This window comes from Cricetulus griseus (assembly GCF_003668045.3).
Source record: "Cricetulus griseus strain 17A/GY chromosome 1 unlocalized genomic scaffold, alternate assembly CriGri-PICRH-1.0 chr1_1, whole genome shotgun sequence".
NCBI lineage: Eukaryota > Metazoa > Chordata > Mammalia > Rodentia > Cricetidae > Cricetulus > Cricetulus griseus.
In genome coordinates, this window is record NW_023276807.1 from 155,721,811 (window position 1) to 155,746,675 (window position 24,865).

General features: G+C 39.2%; 1 protein-coding gene across 5 annotated transcripts in view; it reads left to right on the top strand.

The window, feature by feature from the left end:
- The window catches only part of LOC100760811 (methylenetetrahydrofolate dehydrogenase (NADP+ dependent) 2 like), a 95,941-nt gene that overhangs the window by 22,683 nt on the left and 48,393 nt on the right, over nt 1–24,865 (top strand). For 4 of the 5 annotated variants that reach the window (XM_035452414.1, XM_027388383.2, XM_027388384.2 and 1 more), the window contains 3 exons: nt 461–613; nt 1,685–1,792; nt 17,653–17,745. In XM_035452414.1, coding sequence (XP_035308305.1) covers nt 461–613; nt 1,685–1,792; nt 17,653–17,745 — 354 coding nt within the window. Of the gene's footprint in view, nt 1–460; nt 614–1,684; nt 1,793–17,652; nt 17,746–20,642; nt 20,757–24,865 lie in introns of all 5 variants that reach the window. The other variant, XR_004772288.1, reaches the window with a different exon arrangement.

The window sequence follows — 24,865 nt, forward strand, 5'->3', positions numbered from 1 at the left end:
TTATGTTGTTTGGGGCTTAGGCAGAGATTTTAGCAGAATTCCTGCACCACATTTGGGTAACCTCTAGTGGCTTCATCTTTTACCCCATTTAATCTACAGTGTTCAATTTTTTAAGAGAAGCCAGTTAGTAGAAACATCTTGTGGAGAAAAGGTGAATTCAAACCCCCTAAATCTGCAAGCATGTTGAGACAAAGACCTCTACCTACTTGTTGCTGCATTTCCTCAGCGTTGTTAAATTCCACACAATTCACTAGCCACTGTAATCCCTTAACAGCCTACGTTCTAGATGCAGCCAATCACAGCTATCACTCAAGAGCATTTTGGTTTATTATTTTGATGGCATAAAAAGAACGATAATTTTGTCTCTTGGAGCTATCTATTTATAGATCCCCATTTTTCATCCACCAGGCTTCCACATAAGCATACATTTTAAAGGAGACCAATTGTATTTACCTTTCAGACCATGTTGATGAAAGAACAATATGCAATGGAATTGCCCCAGAGAAAGATGTAGATGGATTTCATATCATCAATATCGGAAGACTGTGCCTTGATCAGCATTCTCTTATACCCGCCACTGCCAGTGCTGTTTGGGAAATAATAAAAAGAACAGGTTGGTAACGTGGGTCTGTGGGCAACTGGTACCAGCTGCAGGTGAGCCCAGGGGCCTTGCTTAGGTAGAGCTACCTCTGTCTACAAGCAACCAAGGTGATGAGCATAAAACTAAAGCCTATAAAAATCTATACATTTATGAATGTCACAGAACAAGATGGAATAAAAGAAAATGGAAAACATGTGCCAGGCAATGTCTACATAGCTTAGGGTGAATGAACCTTCCAAATGCGGCCATATCTTCCTTCTTTTGAATTACGCATTTTGGTGAGACTCTTTCCCCAGTGTAGAGTATTTTCTTACTAAGATAATGTGTCAGTCATGTAAGAACCATGCCTGTTGACTGTGGTTTTAAATAAAAGTATGTGGGCTTCTACTGTGCTAGACACAATCTGTTCTCACAGGTTGGTAGGTGTATCCATGGAGCTCTATGGCTTTGCACGTTGCTGGCTTTCCTGCCCCCACCACAGTCACTTCTCTTTGGGAAACATGTTTCCCTTTATAATCTGTTGATTTCTAACTGATGGACAAAATCTCTAAGAGAAAGCAGATTCTAAAATCACACACTTGCTGGTCTGTACTTGGGTAAGTCTCAATTCCAGTTTCTTCATTTTACCTGTGAAGAACTGATGACCCCCAATGCAGAGAACTGGCTGTGAGTGTAACATTTCTTTCTGTGAAGTAAAGTGTGTGAGCATTCCACTTTCTTATCCCAGTCTCACCAGAAGGCTGATTGCCATTTGTGCTTAATCCTGTTGTATGAACTTCTAGTCTCATTAGCAGTTAATATATTTTAAGACTACGCACTTCATGTGAAACTCAGAATTTAAAATGACTTTAATGGCAACTTGAGAATTTTTGTGGTTTTTAAATGAGGACATAATGAGAGAGGAAGTGGCAAATCCAAGAAGTGTAAAAGGAAATATTTATAAATAATTCAGCGAGGGCATGCTACAGACAGGGTAGGAAATCCAAATTTAATTAAACGTATTTAAAGAACATTTCAGTTGCCTTTTCATGTTCTTAATTTGCTTCTTCTTGTTAGTCATGCTTTTAAACAATTTTTTTAAAGGAATTGAAACATTTGGGAAAAATGTGGTTGTGGCAGGAAGATCCAAGAACGTGGGCATGCCGATCGCCATGCTGCTGCACACGGATGGAGAGCATGAGCGCCCAGGAGGTGAGTGACCTGCAGGGCTTTGAGGCCAGAGGTTCCTCCTTGTGTCAAGTAAAGACTCCTGACGGTGTGTGTCACTCTGCACACTTGTGGGTTCGTGCAGCTCTTCTCATGGTGTGAAAACCTGGGAAGTACATAAAGGAATTGCTAGTATATTAGCCGCTTTCCAACTGCTGTGATGAAACACATGTCAAAGAGCTTATTCGGGCCTTACTGTTTCAGAGGGCCAGAGTTCACGGGGGTGGAATGGAGGTAGCAGGTGGCTGTAGCAGCCCCTGAGAGCCCTGTCTCTAACAGTAAGCAGGCAATTGAAACACACTGAGAATGGCAGGAGGCTTTTGAAACCTCAAAGCCCAGTGGCACACATCTTCCAACAGGGCCACACTCCCTAATCATTCCCAAACAGTTCCACCAACTGGAGACCAAATATATTAGCCTCTCAGGGCTGTTCTTACTCAAACCACTGCTGCTGGAAATATGGAACCCCTTTGGTCCATTTCTTTTGTGCTTTCTTTCTTCCTATTTCACTTAGGGCTGTAAATACTTAAAAAATAAATTGAATAGCAATACAGACCTTAAGAAAAGATAAAGGCCACTAGATAAAAGGTCACTACTTCAGAAAATTCTCAAAACCATTAGAAGTTGAATGTTGAGTTGTAAAATGGTTTAGTGCACCACAAGCCAGCTGGTTATTTCCCTAATAAGAATGGACCCTGGGGCTTAAGACTCCCAGATGATTGTATGTTTTAGACAACTAAGTATTCCTCTGCAGTAGGAGTGACAACTCAACCATGAAAGCCCAGCAAATTGTGAAGGTGTTTGGGAAATGCACCACCTTGTCCAGGTGCCTGCCAGCGTTTTTTAGCTAGGAAGGACATTTTACAAAGGACAAGGGGCACTGTTCACAGTGTCTGCGCCAATGCTGTGGCAGGGGAAAAGAAGTTACACAGACCAAGTTCATGGTTTCAGTAGAAACAGCTGTTAGTTTGTGTGTGTGCCATTGATGTTCACTGGGACCTTCACTGGTCATCTTTCCTAATTACTGCATTTTGCCTTATCAGAATTCTATACTGTAAGCACTTAACTGACCCCTTTAATTACAAAAGAGGAGGCTACTTTGGTAAATACCAACACATCCACATACCACCATACATAGGTGTACAGAGAGTCCTAAAAAATTGTTATTAATGTTGCTGAAGCCCAGTTCCCTGATTTCAGTTCTGCTTGTTTGTTTTTCAGTAGGTCTTTTTTGAAGGGTTTTTATACTATGATAATATATATGAAGGGATTTTAAAAACACAAAGTCCTATGGACTTATCTAAAGCAATGGCCAGACATGGCAGCACACACCTTTAGTCTCATCTCCCAGGAAGCAGAGGCAGGCAGACCCCTGTGAGTTCAAGGTCAGCTTGGTCTACATAATGAGTTCTAGGCCAGCCAGAGCTACTTAGTGAGACACTGTCTCAAAAAACAAAACAAAACAAAACAAAACAAAACAAAAGATGAGGATGAGCATAAAGGCCTTTGACTATTATTTTCTGTTCTAAGAGTGTAACTGTCATAGGAAACTAATACACGTGTATGGGTCATAGTAAGTCGGGCTCTGTGGTGACTCCAGGCAGTTGTCAGGGCACCCATCTTTCAAGGTGTCATTCCTGGCTTCGCTCTTCTCTTCTAGATCCCTCTACTGTTTAACCATTCTCATGGCTGCAGAATACTGGTTCCTCTGGCCTTGGTGCAGTAGTTTTATGTTAAGGCAGGTAAAAGAGCAGAAATTTTACAAGAATATACTATTTTTCATGGAAAACTTTGAACAGGAGCAAGTCTTTATTTTCAACATTCAGTTTTCTTATCTCATCCGTGACCCACCAAGTGTCATTCTGAGCCCCATGTTTTGATGAACACTGTCTCATAAACTGTCTAGCAAGTTTTCAGTAATTCTGGTACATAGAATTAATTACTATTCCCATTTTACAGACAAAGGCTTTTGAGGGCTTCGAGGAAGTGTAAGTCCCAGGACTGGGAGCTAGGGGATGGGCACCTGCCATGGTTAGGTGCATTGGTTGAGACACAGACTCATTGCCGATTCTGTGCCTTTCAACAGCAGACTACCCTTTGTAGACTCTACTTTTCTTGTCTGTAGGAAATGCATGGCATTAGTATCTCTCTTACTTAGTTATTGTGAAAATCCAATGAAATGGAAGTTTTAACAAAGCATGAGTTACAGTGTGTTTGAGATGTTACTGCCTGGCACACAGTAGATTAAATGAGTTACTGCATGTAGCCATGGCAGCTGCTGTTGTTTCAAGTATTTTTAAGTTAACAACCTATAACATGCCACTTACATGCTTCCAGGAAAATGCCCTGAGGTTAATGATTTCTTCCTTGGCTTTAATTGGAAATTTAGTTTCTTTTCCTATTGAGCTTTATCTTTGCTTTTAAATCATATTTCCTTTTATTGGTATTTGAACAAACTCAGCTTATGGAGGCTTACAAAGCCATGATTAGATAATTGTTACCTTAATACTCCAACACTGCTTGACAACATGCTTTTTCTTGTAGGCTTCAGTATGTTACATGCTAATTTCTTGTCATATTTCAATTATGAATTATTGATAAACTACCTGAGAAAATCTATCCCTTTTAACATAATCTTATACTACATAATACTATGATACAAATATTGCCTTACATATTTTAGGTGTTATTTATAGACACATGCATATGTAGTAAAATATCAAAATAAATGCAAATTGATGGTAGTAATGATTTTTAAGGAGAGAATTATGGGGTTAAAACTGATTACTTAGAAAACATTTCATATTTTCTTCAATAAAATTTCCCCCCCTTAGTGAATACTGAAAATGTAGAATTAGTTGGTTACAAACCAGTTGGTTAAATTTACCTTTATTATAGTGGTGCCTTACTTCCGTTATAATTACTGTATCTAAAAGGTAACAAATTATACTAAAAATTATACTGAAGGTTTGCCACATGGGCAGTGTTTAATTACATATACATTTAGTAGGATCATGGTGACATATATTATTAATATAATGAACTGTAGCAAGCAGCTTACTGAATATTTGGAGTCTGTGGGAAAGTTAATGTTTAGATGGTCTTTGGCTGGCAGAGCAGTAATTACATGCATTGTTAACTAATGAAGATAATGAAGGAGGATTAACTGCAAATTCATATCTAAAGAACTTGCTCTAATGACACAATGTTGAGCATTTAGCTCACACTGTGTATTGTTTTGCCAGGAGAGACTTAAGAGCCTAATAATTCATTTTTAATCTCAAAGACAAAAATAATTTCACCAAGACAGCCATACTGTCATTTAGTTTAATATATGTCTGTTCCCTGCTCACTTTAAGTTTTTGACTTTAAGAGCACGAAGCTCCATCATGATCTTGACCTCCCTTGCTCATATATTCTCTCCTTCCTCTCTTCTACTGGATTCCCTGGAGCTTTGTGGATCTCTGTGTCTGGTTCCATCAATTACTGGATGAAGGCTGCATCATGATAGTTGGGGTAGTCACCAGTCTGAATTCAGGGGAAGGCCAGTTTAGGCATCCTCTCCACTATTGCTAGAAGTCTTATCTGGGGTCATCCTTGCAGATTCTTGGATTATCTGAGGGGTCCCTGGCAGTAGGACCTAGTACATGAGCTAGCTTGTTGGAGCCCATTCCCAATATAGGATGCTTTGCTCAGCCTTAATGCATGGGGGGGGGGGGGCTTGGCCCTGCCCCAACCTATTGTGTCAGCCTTTATTGACTCCTCATGAGAGCCCTTACCAGTGTGGGGGGGTGAACTTGGGGTGGACTGGGAAGGAGTTGAGGGGTGGTGGTGGTAGTGAGAACTATGTTTGGAATGTAAAATGAAATTTAAAAGAATAAATAAATTATACACACACACATAAACCAAACAGCACGAAGTTTGGATATTTGTAAAAAAAACCCTTTAGTTTACTTGGGGCTTGACACATTCAAGAGTCAGAATGTATGTAAGTAAATGCAAGGGCTAAACCATTGCCCCCTCAGCTCAAAGGCAGCACTCACTCAACCCCAGCATTGCACAGGAGCAGGGATAGGGCCACAGGTCCTGCAGGGGGTTGTGGAGGAGGCCAGCCACCACAGAGCTCCTGGCTGGAGAGACTGATTCTCTTCTCCTTGATAGTCTTGGTGGAAGTGAGTGATGAAGGGGACATAGCATGAGAGTATAGGAATTTATCAACATCCAGTGAAAAGCAAACATGCTGCTACTTGGGACAGCCCAGGCTTGTGTGAAGTGACATCACCAGATAATAGTAAAGTTGCTTCTTGTGAAACAGCAATTCCTACAACGTTTAAGGACCATTGTGAGCACCGTGAGGTTATAGAGTATTCCTTTTTTTGTCAAATTTAACTTTTTATTTATCTTTGTGGATTTTACATCATGCATCTCTATCCCACTCATTTTCTCTTCCCTTCCCATTCACCCTCTGCCTTTTGCAATCTCTCTGCCCCAGGATAAAACAAAATAAAATTTAAAAGGAAAGAGAAAGAAAAGAAAAATCTCATTGTGGAAGCTGTAGTATGACACAGTGAGTCACACCATCCTTTAGTCCATTCATTGCATTCAAGGTCTCTGGTTTTTGCTACATCATCAATACTGGGCCCTCACTGAGGCGCCTCTTGGATAGCCTGTTGTTGTTCTGTGTCAAGGAGATCCTGTAACCTTGTGTCTGTAGGACCAGCCCCTTCTGATGGAGAGCTGTCACTGAGGTCACTGGAGCAAGAGAACTGGCCCCGCCTCTCACCAGCTGCAGCACAAGGCAGAGTGGTTCCTATACCTTGACTGGGCAACACGGTAGAGCTGGCCTGGTGGTTTAGGTGTGGGCAAGCCAACCTTGAGGACATGAGAGCAGGAGACTTGCCCCACCCCTTGCTACTTACTACATAGGGTGAGCTATCTATAGCAGTACAGGAGAGCTCATCTTGGTGTTGAGAATGAACATCTGACAGGCTGATCTGCACAGTAATCACCCAGACCCAGATCCAGAGCTATGAATTGGCCATTCCATCATCCACACCATGTAGGGTATCTTTTTGACTTCTTTGTATGTGGCAACAGAAGAAACTTCAGATTCATCTTTGGAAGGTATGTGTACTCCAAGCACTGGCCACATGGCACCCAACATTTACAGTCAGCCTGACCTGCTACTGTGCTTCTTCTTTCTGTGAGAAATTATTTGTTTATGCCTTTTCAAGACAGGGTTTCTGTGTAGCGCTGGCTGTCCAGGAACTCCCTCTGTAGACCAGGCTGGCCTCGAACTCAGAGATCTTCCTGCCTCTGTTTCCAGATTGCTAGGATTAAAAAGCATGCACTGCCACTGCCTGGCTTAAGTGGAAATCTACACACGTTTTTTGTTAGCCCACTGTGTCAATTCGGGACCACACTGTAGTCCCTCATTGAAGGGATCCAGAACAAGAACTCAAACAGGGAAGGAACCTGGAGACAGAGCTGATGCAGAAGTCATGGAGGGAGGCTGCTCACTGACTTGCTCATGGCTTGTTCAGTCCGCTTCTCTATAGAGCCCAGGACCACCAGCCCAGGGATGGCACCATCTACAATGGGCTGGCCCCTCCCCATCAATCACTAATTAAGAAAAATGTCTTACAGACTTGTCTATAGCTTGGTCTTATGGAGGTATTTTTTTTTTCAACTGAGGTTCCCTCATTTCAGATAACCCTAGCATGTGTCAAGTTGACATAAAACTAGCCTACATATTCAGTGTCTTTTCATTATGAGAATTGACTCCATTTTTTGAAACACGTATTTTTGCCAGGCTGGGAGCATTATCTCCCATCTCCAGGAGGCAGTCACAAGTAGTAGATGCTTGAGGCCGTGCAATGGGATTTGAGTGGCATATGTGGTTAAGCTATGCCCTGTAGCAGGTGGGGCGAAGCTCCCTTAGGTTCCAAAGAGAAGAGCCAAATAGAAACACCTAGGAATGCAAGAGTTATGCAAAACCTCATATCACTGGACTGAAACTCTTAGTTCTTTTGGCCCTGAGTAGAGTAGGAAACATATAGCCTCTGTTGAGGAACCGTGGCCAAACTGGGGAGAAGAGATGACAGATATTTCTTTCTGCCAGTTTCAAATTTTGTGAAGTTCTGTGTTGATCTGGCTTCATTAGTTTAGAATTTTGAGTTTGGGTAGTGGATGTATTAGAAAAAAAGCAAATGATTATTCTTGTCTCACTTTCTCAGTTGACTAATAGGAGTAGTGTTTTCATGTCAATGGTGTCTAACTTCAGCTAACTAGTGTCTAGAAAGCATTTAGTTGGGAAATAGGCATTCTTATTTGACAACAGGGATTGGTGTGCCCTGGGAAGTAACATTAAAACAATTTGAATTATAAACAGGGATGGTGAGTTGGCTCAGGGGTAAGGCACTTGCTGCCAAGTCAACAACCTGAGTTTGATTCCTAGTGGAAGATGAGAGCCAACTTCTGAAAGCTGTCCTCTGACCACCACATACATGCTGTGGGACATGCCAAGCCCTGCCTTCCCTACCACACAAAATAAATAAATATAAACATTAAAAATAAAAAAATTACAAAGCAAAATTTAAAAAATAACTCTATCCTCTTTCATTTTCTCTTTCATTCATGCCCTAAAAATGCCATGTATTAGCTGTATTGTTGGCACAAAGCCTCTTGTCTCTAATCTCTATGTACCTGTCCAAGTAGGCACTGAAGAGCTTCACCCTACTTTCTTGGCCATGTCACCTGTCACCTCTCCACATCTGATGCTGAGATGTCACAGAACTGCACACCATTCCCAAAGCACCTTCCTTCATGTTTCTGGAAGTTCTATGTCCTGGCCAGAGACCCTTTGCTGGTTTCCAGAACCAATCACCTTTCCTTTCCTTGCTTCCCAACCATTGCTTTGTATACCCTGCCATCTCAGTCCTTATCTTCTTTTTCCTTCCCTTCCCCCCACTCCCTCATTCCAAGAAGTAAATACGAACTTCTTTTGGAGGCGAGGCACTTTGAGATAAAGTCTCCTTACATATTACTGGCTGGACTGGAACTCTATAGGTAACTTAATATGGCTTCAGACCTTACCACAATTGTCCTCGCTCTGCCTTTCAAGTCCTGGGATTACATGCATGTGTCATATGCCCAGCCAAATCAAACTTCTTAATGACAATATTTTTAGGCTTTTTTATTTGTAAAATTTAGCATAAGTATTCATAGATAATAATAGGATAATCCATTGGGCTAGTAAGTCTGTTACATATTTTTATGTGTCAACCACTAAGCCAACACTATACAAAACAAGGCAACAGAAATATGAATTTATCATTTACTGAAAGGAAACTTTTGTATGGAAGGAAGAAAGCAAGAGGGAGAGAAGTAACTAGATGCTCCCCTATAGACCATTTTTTTCCATATCTAAATTGATAAGCCTTTGTATAAAAGGATTATTTAAAACTCCACTAGATCCACCTTGTTTTCACTAGGGAAGGAATAGGCCTCAACAATATCAGAGGGAGGAGGAAACCTCAGGATGCCATATAGAAGAGGGGATGTTGATGCTGATGTCATTCACTGAAAGAAGCCATTGCTTCTACAATGAAACATCATAGTTCAGTCTCTCTTCTTACAGGGAGGCTGAGTTCTTTGTTGGTAAATATGTAAAATACAACAGTGAATAAACCAGACATGGTTCTGTCCTCCTGAAACTACAAAGAAGTAGAAAAGCTAAACATTAAGCCACAAGAAGTAACTGATTCTAATTATAACCATGAAAAATGCATCAAAGGAGAAGTACAACTTTATGGAAAAAGTTTGGTGTAGGACAGAATGAGTAATTTCTAGATATGGTTATACACGAATGCTATACCTTTGGGGTATAGCACTCCAATCATTATTACAATGAAGCTTTGAAAACCCTGTGTGTATAGTGTATACTATATCTGTGTCCCTCTCCCCTTTGGCTCTCCCTCTTTCTGTCTGTGTGTCTGGAGATGAGAGGCCAACATCAGGAGTCTTCTCTCTGGGTTATCTTTTGTGACATCATCTCTCACTGAACTAGAGCTTACTGATTGGCTAGACTGGCTGATCAGTGATCTGCAGGGATCCTCCCATCTCTGCCCCTTACATCCCACGCTTTTCCTGGGTGCTGGGGGTCCAAACTCAGATTCTCATGCTTATGTGACAGGCACTTTACTGTCTGAGTGATCATTTCTTCAACCTAAGGTCACTTTTAATATTTACCCACTGAGATGATATTTAAAGTAAAATTTCCATCTTCATTGACTTATGGCAATATATTAGACATCATAGAAAGAGAAATGGTGAGGTTTTAAAGGAGGGCTAGAATTAAAATTGGAATCAAAGATAAGACTTCTATTAAAAATAAGGACATCATTAAATCTTCACAGATATATTCCCACTGTCAAGCAAACTACTTTTTATTTACTGGAGCTGGATGTATATTTTCTGAAGTTACTTCATTGAACCTAAATATTTACAGTTCAGTCATTAGTTTCTTCTTTAAAACTTGTTAGCAGGAAAAAAGGAATAGTTACCCAAATAAGTAACTGTAAGATTAAAAATAAACACATGCTCTGAAAAAAATTTTCTAATTTGAAGCACATAATTTCTCTTAAGGATTCTTATAAATGGACAACTTAACAATGGATTCAGTAATAAGTATGACATGGTTTTAAAGTTAAGACAATGCCTATGTTTAATAGGACTGTTTAACCATTTAAGTACACATCAAAGCTAATACTCGTGTATGTGGCTTTTAAATCTTGTTAGACATTTCTGCTTACTTTGTTTCTAGGTCGTTCCCCTTTCAACTTTTCAACCAATGTTCTCAATCCTGTCTGGATTTGAGCATCAAGGTGCCTTAAAAATATAGCTTCCCAATTCCAACCCTCAATAAAATGCAAATGAGAAACTAGGAGCTAGCACAAAACATCTATATTTTTAGAACTCATGGAGGAATATTTATGGTTGAGCTTGGGAGTGACTTCTCAAAACACAGAATACATAACATCTTTATCTACATCCATCCCCTAGGTCAGTGGTTCTCAACTTTCCTGATAGTGTGACTCTTTATTCAGTCCCTCATGTTGTGGTGACCACCTTCCCTAACTATAAAATTATTTTTATTGACACTTTATTACTGTAATTTTGCTACTGTTATGAATCATAATGTAAATATCTGAAATGCAACCTCTGTGAAAGGGTCGTTTGACCCTGTGTGTACTGGCTGGTTTTCTGTGTCAACTTGACACAATCTAGTCATCAGAGAGGAAGGAGCCACAGTTGAGGAAATGCCTCCATGAGGTCCAGCTATAAGGCATTTTATCAATTAGTAATTAATGGGGGAAGACACAGCATGGCGTGGGTGGTGCCATCCCTGGGCTGATGGTCCTGTGCTCTATAAGAAAGCAGGCTGAGCAAGCCAGGGGAAGCAAGCCAATAAGCAGCACTCCTATAGCCTCTATATCAGCACCTGCCTCCGTGATCTTGCCTTTTTTGAGTTCCTGTCCTGACTTCCTTCAGTGATGAACAGCAATGTGGAAGTTTAAGCCAAATAAACCCTTTCCTCCACAACTTGCTCTTTGGTCATGTTTTTTCATCACAGCAATAGAAACCTTAATTAAGACACAGTGAAAGGGGCTGTGACCCATAGGTTAAGAACCACTGCCCTAGGGAGATCCTTTGCAACCCCATGGCTCAAAATACCAACTGCACTCTCAACTTTTGTATCTGTTCAACAGTTTCACAGGTATGGCTCAGGCTTATTTATGGACCATTACTTCCAATTTTATTCTCATTGTCTTACCCATAGCTCAGATCCTAAATGTCTCCCAAGGATACAGGTGGTAAAGATTTCCTTCCAGGGCAGTGTTGGGGGTGCTGAAGAGTAAATAGAGCTTTTAGAAGGCAGGACTCAGTGGAAAGCCTTGGGGCTGTTGGTTGCATGTTCTAGAGGAGAACTGTGGTACTTTAGTCTCTCTCTCTCTTTTTTTTCCTGCTGGCTACAAGGTAAATGGAGAGTTCTGTGCTATCACAGCTTTCTGCTGTGATGTTCCACCACATGCCCCAGGCAAGGGGGTCATCTGATCAAGTGCTGAAACCTCTAAACTGAGCACACACATTTTTCTCAAGTTTATTTATGGTAATGCAAAATGAATATACCATCTTGGTAAGTGGTACCATGAGTTCACCAGAAGTTCAGTCTATCCTTGACTTCTCTCTCACCTATAGCACATTTAATACACCAGCACAGTGTGTAAAATATTCATATGATGCCACTGTCTCAACTAATACATTCTAAGACAACTGTTACTTGACATATTATAGTATCTATGGATGGATTTCTCTGCACTTCACATAATCTCATCTTCTCCACACAATGACAACCTAGATGTACAGTTGTTCAGAAAGGTGGGTACTAAGGTGCTCTCCAGCAGGAGTCAGAAGTCCTTTTTTATATAATTTTTAATTTAAATTAGAAACAAGATTGTCTTACATGTCAATCCCCATTCCCTCTCCCTCCCTTCCTCCCCTGTCCCCACTAACACCCATTTCTGCTCCCCAGGGAGAGTGAGGCCTTCCATGGGGGGTGTCTTCAGAGTCTGTCATATCCTTTGGGATAGGGCCTAGGCCCTCTCCCATGTGTCTAGGCTGAGGGAGTATCCCTCTATGTGAAATGGGATCCCAAAGTCCATTCCTATGCTAGGGATACGTACTGAAGAGGCCCCATAGATTTCCAAGGTCTCCTCACTGACATCCACATTCATGGGGTCTGGATCAGTTCCATGCTGGTTTCCCAGTGATCAGTCTGGGGGTCAAAAGCTCCCCCTTGTTTAGGTCAGCTGTTTCTGTGGGTTTCACCAGCCTGGTCTTGACCCCTTTGCTCATCATTCCTCCTTCTGTGCAACTGGATTCCAGTTCAGTTCAGTTTTTAGCTATGGGTATCTGCTTCTACTTTCATCAGCTGCTGGATGAAAGCTCTAGGATGGTATATAAGTTAGTTGTAAATCTCATTATCAGGGGAGGGCACTTAAGGTAGCCTCTCCACTGTTGCTTAGATGGTTAGTTGGTGTCATCCTTGTAGATCTCTGTACATTTCCCTAGTGCCTGATTTCTCTTTAAACCCATAATGGCTCCCTGTATTATGGTATCTCTTATCTTAACACCTTTGCTTTTAACTCCTTTGGTTCGTGTTTCTTTTGCTAACATCATGAAGGCTACCAAGTCGCTTGCCAAGAGTCTTGCTGTGGTTTGGTTATCACCAGAGTTACAAACACTGGTCAGTTGAGTCTAAATATGACTTTAGTATCTGCTATAGCCATTTCTAGCCAAAGTTACTTGAGAGTATCAAGTTAACTTGATGTCACTTAAGAAGTAGTGATGTGACTATAATAATTTTTTAATGAAGACTGAAGTTCAGATTTTACTTTGCATCAAACTTCCCAGATTGTTAGTGTATGTGTTTCACAGATTGTTAGTGTGTGCGTATTCATGTGAGTGCAATTCACTGTGGTGTTATATATCTCTCAGTTCCTTACTTAATTATCAGTATTGATAGAATGGGAAATTTGGACTCTGATGTTTTTTTAATTCTATTTTAGTTTTTGGTAAGGATTTGGAAAACTCCCCTTTGGAACAAGAGAATGCTGGGTGTGTGGCCTGGGTGTAAGTGAACCCTTCTAAATAGGAAACTGGACTAAGAAGTGACTGAATGCTTCATAATCAGTTCTTTTGGGCACATGTAAACACAAATATTTCTTGAAGTAGTAGTGAATAAAAAAAGAAAAAGAAAAGACAAAGAACCTAGGAATAAGGTGGCACCATTTGCTAAAATGAGACAGACCACAGACTGACCAGTTATTGGTAGTTGTTTCTACTTTTCAGAAACTTTTTGGATAGTTTCTTTCATGTTTTCCATGCTAATTTTAGAATCAATTAGATACTTCCCTCAAAAAGAAAAATAATTAATCAGGAGTTGTACTATTTTTGCAACAGACATAGGGGAATGATCATCATTATATAAGGTAGGACTTTCTGCCCTGGAATATGGTTGTTTATCTAGTCCCTCTGTCTAATTTTGTCTTTTGGTATTATTCTAGGGAATTTGATAGCACATTGATTTTACCTTACCTCATCAGGGCAACTTTTGATCTGCTATTACAATGAAGTCTTCTAACATATTATTACACACACACACACACACACACACACACACACACACACACACACAGTATTTATTTTTATATTTTCATTTCTTCCTTGGATAACTTAATGAATTCTCTCAGTGTTTTATTAGTAAACTGTTGCTATATTTATTTATCAGATACATCTAACATTTATGCTCATTAATCTTTCCTAATATTGATTTTTTTCTTTATGTAACTTTTAATAAGTTATATCAGTGGTTGATTGATTTTTCTGATTTCTATTTTGTTGATATAGTAACTTAGGTCTATGTATTATCCTTTAAGAATTGCTTTATATTTATTTTGTTGGATTTGATAAAAACTGCTTTTATTATAAAGGTTTCTAGAAAGCCCACGTTACTGTTTTGTATTTCCTTTTTGATCCAGGAATTCTTTGAGATAGGATTTTCAAAATTCCCAGTAGGAGGGTCTTTTTATGTCTGATCTTGTCAATAATAATGCCTTTACTAAGTTGTGTTCAAGGATAATTATTTATAAATCATATAATTATCTACTTTGTTATCAGTGAAAATAATGCTAACAAAATAATACAACTTGAAAGTGTTGTTTGGGTACATAAAATACATAGTTTATTTTTAGAGTTTAATATGTTGTAATCATATAATGTTATTTGTGTTTTCTATATTTGATCTGTCATCAGCTGAAAAGAAAGGATTAAATTCAGCAACGATAGCATACTTCTATTTCTATCATTTGTGACTTCTGCTTTATGAATTGCATTTCTCCTTTACTTTTTATACATTTATGTTTATTTGAATTCATTTTATTCATTATATCAATTTTATTTGTAAGTTGTATATTTATATTCATTTGAGCCAACCCTTCTCCCATCTTCCTCTCCCTTCTTTTTCCTTTTTTTTTCTTCCACTTTAAAATAATTTTTGGTAGAGGGTTTTAGTATGTATCCCAGGCTAGCCTTAAACTCTTTATGTAGACTAGTATGACCTCAGTTTGGTAATACCCTTCTCTGTGACCTGAGTGCTGGAATTACAGACATAAAACATCACACTTACCTTACTCCTTTGCTTTATTGATTGATTGATTGATTGATTGAGACATGGTTTCTTTATATAGCCCTGGCTGTCCTGGAACTCACTGTGTGAGAGGCTGGCCTCAAACTCAGAGATTCTCCTGCGTCTGCCTCCCAAATTCTGGGATTAAAGGCGTGTTCCACCACACCCAGACCACCTCTTTGCTTTCTAATGTGTAATCTTTGTCCTATTTATTATTGAATTGCTTCTTATATTATCCTTTACAGGTGACTAAAAATTTTTTAATTCTTTTTTTATGGTAAATACACATGGTCAGAATTATCAATGTACTTCCTATTCTGTTTGTGTTTGTTTTAATCTTTCTGTCTATATTTTTTAATATTTAAGATTTTATTGTCTTAATAATTACAACATAGTAGGTTTAATTCTCTATATGTGTATAGTATCTGTTAATGCTATAAAAATTGATAGAATGTTCTCATTCCATTTCTAATTTAAGTTTTTGTTTCTTACCTCATGTTAATCAATAAACTTGATCTTTCAGAATATTTGTATTTTAAAATATACACCTGTGTTATTGACTAATTAGTTTTTAAGACACCTTGTTGATTTCCATTCTTATATATGAGCAACAAGCAGACTTGGCCTTCCCTTCCCATTTTGCCTTTGTGTGTTGCATTCTCTCTACATACTCTAAGCAAATAACATTGTCACTTGTCAGCGTCTGAGTCAGATTTTTGCTGCTATAGCAGAATACTGCAGGCTGGTAATCTGTGAAAAACAGAGGTCATTTCTTTACCATTTTGAAGACTTTGAGTGTCACAAGACAATGCTGCTGAGATCTTCTTTCATAAGAAATCTACTCCCACAGCAGCATTAATCATGAGGGCTCTCATGCATTGAATAAACACTGCTGGTCCTACCTCTTTATATTGTTGCCATGGCAGTTACATTTCAGTATGACTTAGGAGAAGGTAATCAAGCCATGGAAGTCTGTCAGTCCGATCTTCACATTTCAAAGTCTTATTTCTGTAATAAAACATGTCACATCTCTCCAGCAGTTCTTTTGGCACTTCTGCAAATGTGTTTGGTAAGACAAAGCACGGTCTTAGCAAGTTCCTTTCATTTATGAACAATATTCTCAAGAACCTGAATTTTCAAAATCATTTGCAACTCTTAATCTTAATTTGACTGCCTGGTTGGAAAATTCTTGTATCCCAATTTCTTTACATAAATCTTACTGGAAATTTCTCTATTTGGGGTGTGGAGGGATGTTTAATATAAAAATCTGAATTTTTGCCTGCTTATTTATTGGATTATTTTTGTCTTACAATCCAGAATAATTACTGAAATGTCTGTCAGTTTTTGCCATTATAGGTCAATTTGGGTGGATTCATGCCACTTCCCCCTGGCTTTTATTACTTTAAGCTCCAATTAAAAAATATTATAATGTTTGTTCATAATGTTCAATTTTTTACAACAAATTTTTGTTGCTTTTGATTCATTATTAAATTAGCTAAGACATATTTTACTTTCATTTTTGTCTATTTTTTCTTATTTCTGCCACTTTTGAAATATTTCCCTTAAACTTTTCACATGGTAAAATGTACTGCATTTGGCCCATAGTTGCATTGATTTGGATACATGCACAGAGTCATCATGACTAGACTAGTTACCACTGGAGTCCTAACAGTTTCATCATCTCCCCAAATTACCCCAGACTTGTCCTTTGTGGGGCTGTTTGTTGATGCTTCACCAAATCCTTATTTATTACTCATCATTAATGGATGGATTTTTGTAGATCTGCTATTCACACGATATTCCTGCTGTGAGTTAGGGTGGAGGTGCTGCCTAGCCTTCCACTCCCCTTCAGTTTCCCAGTGCCTCCTGTTGGGGCCACTCCTCTGTGTCACTCCTTTCTGGGCTGCCTCTCATCACAAAGTTTATCTCATTCTTCTCCCCCTACCCCCCCACCCCGTCCCTATCATACCTGGAGAAGACACAGCTCTTTACCTTCCTTCTTATTCTCTAACCCACTCGCGTTTTCCTACAAAAGCTTCCCGTTCTACTCAAATCCTCTTTACTTTTCCTAAACACAGTCCCCATGCTGATTCCCTTTATCTTCTCACTTGAAATGCTCTTTTCTTCTTTTTCTAAATTGTTACACTCCTGCTTGGAAACAATAACAGCTACTCTGCCTCCATTAGGAACTGGTTCTTGACATCCCCTCTTGGCAGAATCAATTTCTCACCTGTTCTTCTGCAATAGATTGTCCATTTTCAGAACATTTATCTTGTTGCTTTCTGTACTTATTAATATACCTGTGTACAACCCTAATACCAATGTGTTACCAGTCCACACAATTTTTTTTTAATCCCCATCCAAGGATAGGCAGCTTTTACCCTCATTTTAGCCTCATTTGGTTATCCACATATGCAGTTGAAAGGTAGATTTTTAAATTTTGGTTCATCTAGAATTTTTTTATTTTCAAAGTGATTTAATCATGTCAAATCAGCTTTCCCATTCATGGGTAGCAACAAAAACTACCTCACGTTTAGAACTTTTATAACATTTGAAAGGCACAGTCGCCACTAATGGAGACTCTTCTGCATTGCAGGTGATGCAACAGTGACAATAGCACACAGATACACACCCAGAGAACAACTGAAGGTCCACACTCAGCTGGCAGATATTATCATAGTGGCTGCAGGTAAGTCTGAAGTGACTGTTATTTGGTGGAATTCATGGTAGAGTCATTCCTGCCCTAACCTGATGCATTGAAAGAACATATGGGAGACACACATAGGTAAATGTATGATTACTGTGGACTGAATTTTGTCTTAGTATAGTCATAATATTGGTCTATGGTACCTGTGTTTTCATCTGTCACACACCATATGGAAAACACAAACGACTTTTGCAGTGATGGAGGTAGCACAGGAACAAATGTGCACTTTTCCAGTTGCTTGGGCAAGCATGACTGAGCAACATTTATAGAAACAGATCAGTGCTGGTTGGTAATGTCTTGTGGTTTAGGGAAAAAGAGACTGAATTTAATATTGAAAATTGTGTTGGTGTAAACAGAATGTCTAAGTGAGAAAGAGACAGAACCATGCTGCAACTCTGACCACACCCATGCTTGAGGCATAGGCTTTGGAGTCTTGACTTTAAAGGGAAAGGCCTAGTATGGACATCTAGTGCAAGAATGGGGGCATTTGCACAAAGGATGGTGTGTGAAAATCTGTGCAACAAACTGAGGGTGTCTGGTTTGTAAGGAAGAAGATATATAAAGAAGATTAAAAATGTATTTTGTAAAGAAAAAGGAAAAAGAAGAGTCAAATCGAATTTTATTATAAACAGAGCCCCTTAAAGCAACCTGTTCTTGAGCTGGTCAGCTCCATGTCACTGTAGTTATTAGGAAGAAAAATTTTAGATGAGTGTTCCACAGAAATATTTGATGATTTTTAGAATGACTCCTGCCATATTTTGAGTGGCATAAGTATTTCATATTCTTTTTTATTTAACTTAGTTAAAATAGTTTAATAGATCAAGTATCACACGGTAAAAGCACAAGTAAGTAGAAGTATTTTAAACACATTCTCCATAGAATGCATTACATTCCTTTTGTACATCACACCTTTTAAGACCATTGTAAAGAATGTCCAGACACTGAATACAGTGTCATGAGTTGTTCTCCCTGACCATCAGTGTCCCTTTAGTTTTGAGATTAGGTTATTTTGTATTTTAATAAAGAAAGAAAAGCATGAGAAATATAGTCAATATGTATATGTTTACTATGATATGTTTAAATTTATTAATTTTAATCAATGGGGTAAATAAGGTAAACTGAATGATATTTTATATCCTAGAAAAGGCTAGAGTAGAGAGTTCATATGTGTGATTAATTTACTTAGAAATGTTGAGAGTCTACTGACTGCATGTATCTGATTATATCAGACATGAATACTTTCATATAGTGAGGGGAGGGTTGGATTCGTTTACCGAATAATTATTGCACTCTTAATGTGCTGTAGGAGATATTTCAAATTGTAAAGATATAATACTTAATAAAATATATTTTAGGGGGAAACAGCAAAAAGCCCAAACAATCTAAAACAACGTCAGATAAAGATAAGAGTTACAGAAAGAATATGAATGAGATACCATTTTAAATATTGATCACTGAAAATAATTTTCAAGAAATGGCCATTGAGTAGAGTCTCACTCCTGGTCACTCATGTGCCCAACGGGTCCACCCTATCTTGTCCTGCTTTGTTCCAGGGAGGTTGAGGAATGTCGATAGCCTGACCTGTGTGTTTCAGCTACTGGCTTCTGTCAAGGTTTGGCACAACGGGAAATCTGAAGGGAAGAGAAAGAAAGCTCAGGGCAGGGTATTTCTTCTCTCTTCCACCTTCCTTCTGCTACTCTCTTCTGTGTCTATGGCTCTTGTTGTCAATATTCACAGCTTGTGCTCTCACTGGGCTGTAGTAGTGTCCCATCCTCCTCCTGCGCCTTCAGGAATGGGAATGCCCATGCTTTCTCCAGTATCTAGCAACCCAGCCTCTCAACCGCCCCAAACACAGCTCCGTAAATGTTCCTTTATCACACAATGGTCTGAGGTGGATTCCACAAACTGTGTGAAGTGGAAGAAATATTCAAGGGATTATCTGAGAGACGAACATTCCTAACAGCAAGAAAAGAAATAGAAAGTCCTCTATTGAATCCCAGCACTCGGAAGGCAGAGGCAGGTGGATCTCTATGAGTTCGAGACCAGCCTGGTCTACAAGAGCTAGTTCCAGGACAGCCTCCAAAGCCACAGAGAAACCCTGTCTCGAAAAACCAAAAAAATAAAAAAATAAAAAAATGAAAGTCCTCTATTGTATGTGGTGTGGTTCAAAATGGAGAATCTGGGGTACATTATGTATATAATGTACATAAATAGATTATGCAGGATTGTGTAAGAAATCCTGTGGGGAAGGCAGCCAAGGTAACCTCATGAGATCTTAAAGCTGTGGACTTTTTATGAGCCAAGGATGGAGAAGAGTGCAGGAGATAAGCTCAGGCTTTTGAAGTCTCCATAGACTGTCAAGAACTATTTCTAGAGAGCCAAGAGCAGCAACAGAAAGAGGTTATTACTATTTCATTTACTAGATCCAGTGTTTTTCCATTTCCTGCCTTACTTGGCATATAGTGTTTATTTCTTCTTCATAGTCAATTGCTGCATCCCTTGCCAGATCTAAAGTTTGAATGATAGATAACCTCTATCATTTTCCTGTTTAATTATATGCTACTGTTAATTTTCATGCTTTAAACTTTACAAGTATTTATAGAATATGAAGAGAGAATAAAAGTTCCAAATGAAATTAAATTTGATGAAAAGAATAATGCCAGTTTAAATTAGCTTCAACCAAACCTAATTAAATTCCTTATTCTTACGTATGGTAACTCAAGGGACGATGATTTGTTCCTTGTAGAATAAAAATGGAAGTAAGTCATTAGTAAGCTGCTACATTTAATTATGCCTAAGAGGTTAGATTTGGGTGCAAAGATTTAAACACGATGGACAGAAGTAAGATGTATTTAGAGATGCAATGATTTTTTTTTCAGAGCACAGACCAACAACCAGTGACACACTACTGCAGCAATAATGTATTCCTGGGAGACAAATAGCATGTTGACATCTTAGAAACACTAGTGTCCACGCATAAGACTCAGAATATGGTGAGCAGAGATTTTGAGTGGTCACCTTTCCCACTTAACTTTAGGCATGACCAAATTTATATTTTGAAAGTGTTGTTTTTAATGTTAATGATTTGTAAATAGTGAACCATGTTCCTCAAAGTTTCCATTTATCGTCTATGATATTGAATGGATATTTTCCTCTAGTGGAGAAACATTTCTCAGCATGTATTTGTGCTCATGTTTTGTCTTGTCATCATGACAAATGGCAAACCTTGTGACATGCACCAACAGTCTCTTATGAATCAAATCTTATGTCGTCACAAGTCATGATGTCCAATGCTGTCATCATCCTGGAGTTTCTCCAATGGGTTCCTTTTCAAAGTCCTAGATCAGAATCTGGCTTAAGGTGTTACAAAATGTGGAAGGCAAATCAAGAGGGGTAGAAAAGGAAAGAATTGAGCTTATGCAAGGTTAACAAATGGGGTCGGGGCATAGAAAGGCACCTGGGTAAGTCTTGGTTAGTTTCTTAATAAAGCCATTTCCCTGGGAGGATCCTCTTACCACCAGAGGGCGCCAGTCCTATTTTACATGATGATGATGGTAGCTTGGCCAAAGGCCACCACCGCAAGAAGACATTTTGAAGGAAGAGACTGAGAATGAATGATATTTCTTGTCTTGTATTTTGCCTGCTATGCCTCTCACTAGTTGCAAAGACATATTGAGTGCCGGAGTACAGCCCAATATGCATCCCTGCAGTCATCCTGAAGAAATAAATATTTAGTTGTGGGAATTTTCCAGGAAGAACATTGAGATTTTATAAGAGACAAACAAAGATTGTTTGTGTTTTCACTTTAGTTATTAATAGTCATCAGGAGAATTTAAGGACAAAACATGAATATATTGGTAATTATAGTAATGACAGAAAACAAGAATTTATACTAAAAAGAGGTCAATATAAATACACAGTAGTAATGAATTATTACGAAAATGACCACACCATGCATCCTGTGTGGGAAATCAGCAAATACAATTAGCATTGGGTATTAAATAGGTAGAGAGTGATCTAATGGCAGAGGTAGCTGGAACAGGGAGGGCTGGGTCGGTGTCACAACTAGAATGTCAGCATATATGGAAGCGGTCCCATCTGGGAGTCATAAAGAACAGGGGGAGGAATGTGTGATGTGTCAGGAAGACTGATAATCTTCTAGAGATGACAGTTAAGAATTTAGTGATGAAATTTGGAAATGAGCTTGCAGAGGAAGAGTAAAAGAAGTCACTGTGTGATGATCCCGATGTATGAGTAATGTCAGTTTCTGTTCAAACTGACCTTGTCCCCCCAGTCTCCCATAATATTAATGTCACAGGTCTAACTGTATGTTATGTAATTCTGTATATAAGAACACATACCCTCAGAATTGAGGTTTGGAATAAAGTCAGAATCTTTCTCCCCCCATTGGTAATTTTTTCCAAGAAATTATGTTTTTATTAGTTCAAATTAGAAACAAGCCTGCTTCACATGTCAATCCCTGCTCCCTCTCCCTCCCCGCCTCCCTGCCCCCACCAACCCTCATCACATCTCCCTCTGCTCCCCAGGGAGGGTAAGGCCCTCTATGGGGGATCCGCAAAGTCTGTTATATCATCCTGGGCAGGGCCTAGGCCCTTCCCCATGTATCCAGGCTGAGAGAGCATCCCTCCATGTGGGTTGGGATCCCAAAGTCCTTTCTGACGCCAGGGATAAATGCTAATCTACTACCAGAGGCCCCATAGAGTGATGATACCTCCTCATTGACATTCACGTTCAGGGAGGGGTCTGCATTAGTTCCATGCTGGCCTCCCAGACATCAGTCCGGGGTTCATGTGCTTCCCCATGTTCAGGTTAGCTGTTTCTGTGTATTTCTCCAGCCTGGTCCTGACCCCTTTGTTCATCACTCCTCCTTCTGTGCAACTGGATTCCAGGAGTTCAGCTCAGTGTTTAGCTGTGGGTGTCTGTGTTTGCTTCCATCAACTACTGGATGAAGGCTCTATGATGGCATATAAGGTAGCCATCAATCTCATTATAGGGGAAGAACATTGAAGATACCCTCTCCCATATTGCTTAGATTCTTAGTTGGGGGTCATCCTAGTATATCTCTGGACATTTCCCTACTGCCAGATTTCTCTTTAAACCTATAATGGCTCCCTCTATTATGGTATCTCTCATCCTGCTCTCCTCTATTCTTCCCCTGACTCAACCTTCCTGTGGCCCCATTTCCTCCTCTTCTCCTCTCTTTGTCCCAGCTCCCTCTCCCCTCCCCCATGCTTCCAATTAGTTCAGGAGATCCTGTCCCCTTCTTCTTCTCTGGGGGGACCCTGCGTTCTTCTCTTGGGGTCCTCCTTGTTTCCTAGTTCCTTTGGTGATGTGGATTGTAGGCTGGTAATCTTTTGCTCCATGTCTAAAATTCATATATGAGTGAGTAATAAGTCAGAATCTTAAATCAGAAAATCAGAGGCTATTAAACTATGCATTTAGGAGAAGCCACCATTCTGAGCTCATGGAGGAACTCAGTTTCTAGAGCACTGAGTACTTATTTGTAGTTGTCTGACGTCTTCATTCCATTATGGTAGGAATGGGCTGGGTTATTTTTATTTCTTCTTCTCTTTCTCCTTCTCCTCTTTGAAAGTTTGGTAGGTATGTGCTTAGAATAGCTTTTGGACTGGATTGGGAAGAGAGTTTGGTCAGTAAAGTATTTGCCTTAAGTATTTGCTGTATAGACACTAAGATCCAAATTCACTACACAAAACCAGGCATGATAGAATGTGCTTGTAATTCGACTGCTAAGTAGGAGACAGCCAGGTCCCTGAGTGTTCCCTGTCCTTCCAGCATAGACTGTGTGCTGAATTTTAGGACAATAAAGGACCCTATGTCAAAACGAAAAAGGTGGATGGTACCGGAGGAATGACACAAGTTAGTCTGTTCTCTATACTCAGGTACATAAACGTGTATCCCCATCCCTCTCCTCAACATCTCATGCATAGCAACTGCCAAATGAACATGTGATGTGTTGATTTTGAGATTATATCTGAAACAAGGACTTCTTCAAAGTGGTTTAAATTTATCTGATATGCCTTAAGATTATAATTCTTAAAGTGTGAAATCTTCATTCTAATAATTGGGTGATTTATATAATGTAACACTATTTTGAGGAACTGCTAATATTTCTATGTTGCCATTGTATTACAGTTAAAAAGTCCTGGGAATGAAGTAAGTTGTTTATGAAGAATTGTTGATTGTTTGGAGGGTGGGAAGGAGGTAAGGAGGGTAGGGCTGAAGAAGGGAGGGAAGGGGAACTGGGCTTGGTATATAAAATTTAAAAAAATTAAGTAAAAGAATCACTCATGCTAAACATGGTAAATATGAGTGGTGAAAGGGCTGATTTGAGTACAAATGTTAAGATTAAGGAAGTTTGAGTTTGAAGACAAAATATACCATTACAGTTTTCTAAAATATTCAGTTGAATGGCAAGGGATAGTTGAGGGCAAGACAAAATCATTTTTGTCACCTCAAAAAGGGACAGTTACCTAGAATAGGACATACATTATAAAATGATAATAGCAGTCCTTGGGTTCTCTTCTATGCCATGCTCCAAGGAAACTACAAGGTATGCTAAGTTTGTGAAGGTCCTTGGAATTATCATTATTCAGACAGGACAGCATTTTTTTTTTTATGGAATTTCCCAAAGTCCCTCCGCCCATCTGAGTAACTCAAATTGTCTTCAGTTCTGAGATAAGTGCTGAGTCACAGGCATGTTCAGTCCTGGGTTCCAGTGTCACAGTATTGAAAATGGCACCTTATCCTCCAGCAGGGTGATGAACCTCCATAGCACTGACTTTAGCATATGTATTGCAATGCTTTTAATGACAGACACCATAATATAAAATAGGACAGATGGGTCCGTCAGTGCACTGGTTTGTAACATGCATACACTTGGGTCATATAAGATGACCAGTTCCTTTTCAGCACTTCCTTATCAAATCAACACTTAGGTATATCCCTTTCAACCATCATCCTAGGATCTCAAAAGAATTTTCTCTCTGGTTTACTTCTCACTCCTTGAAGTAGGGTTAGTAATTTTCAAAATGCCTGAACACTGAAATTCCAAGGTCTGGGA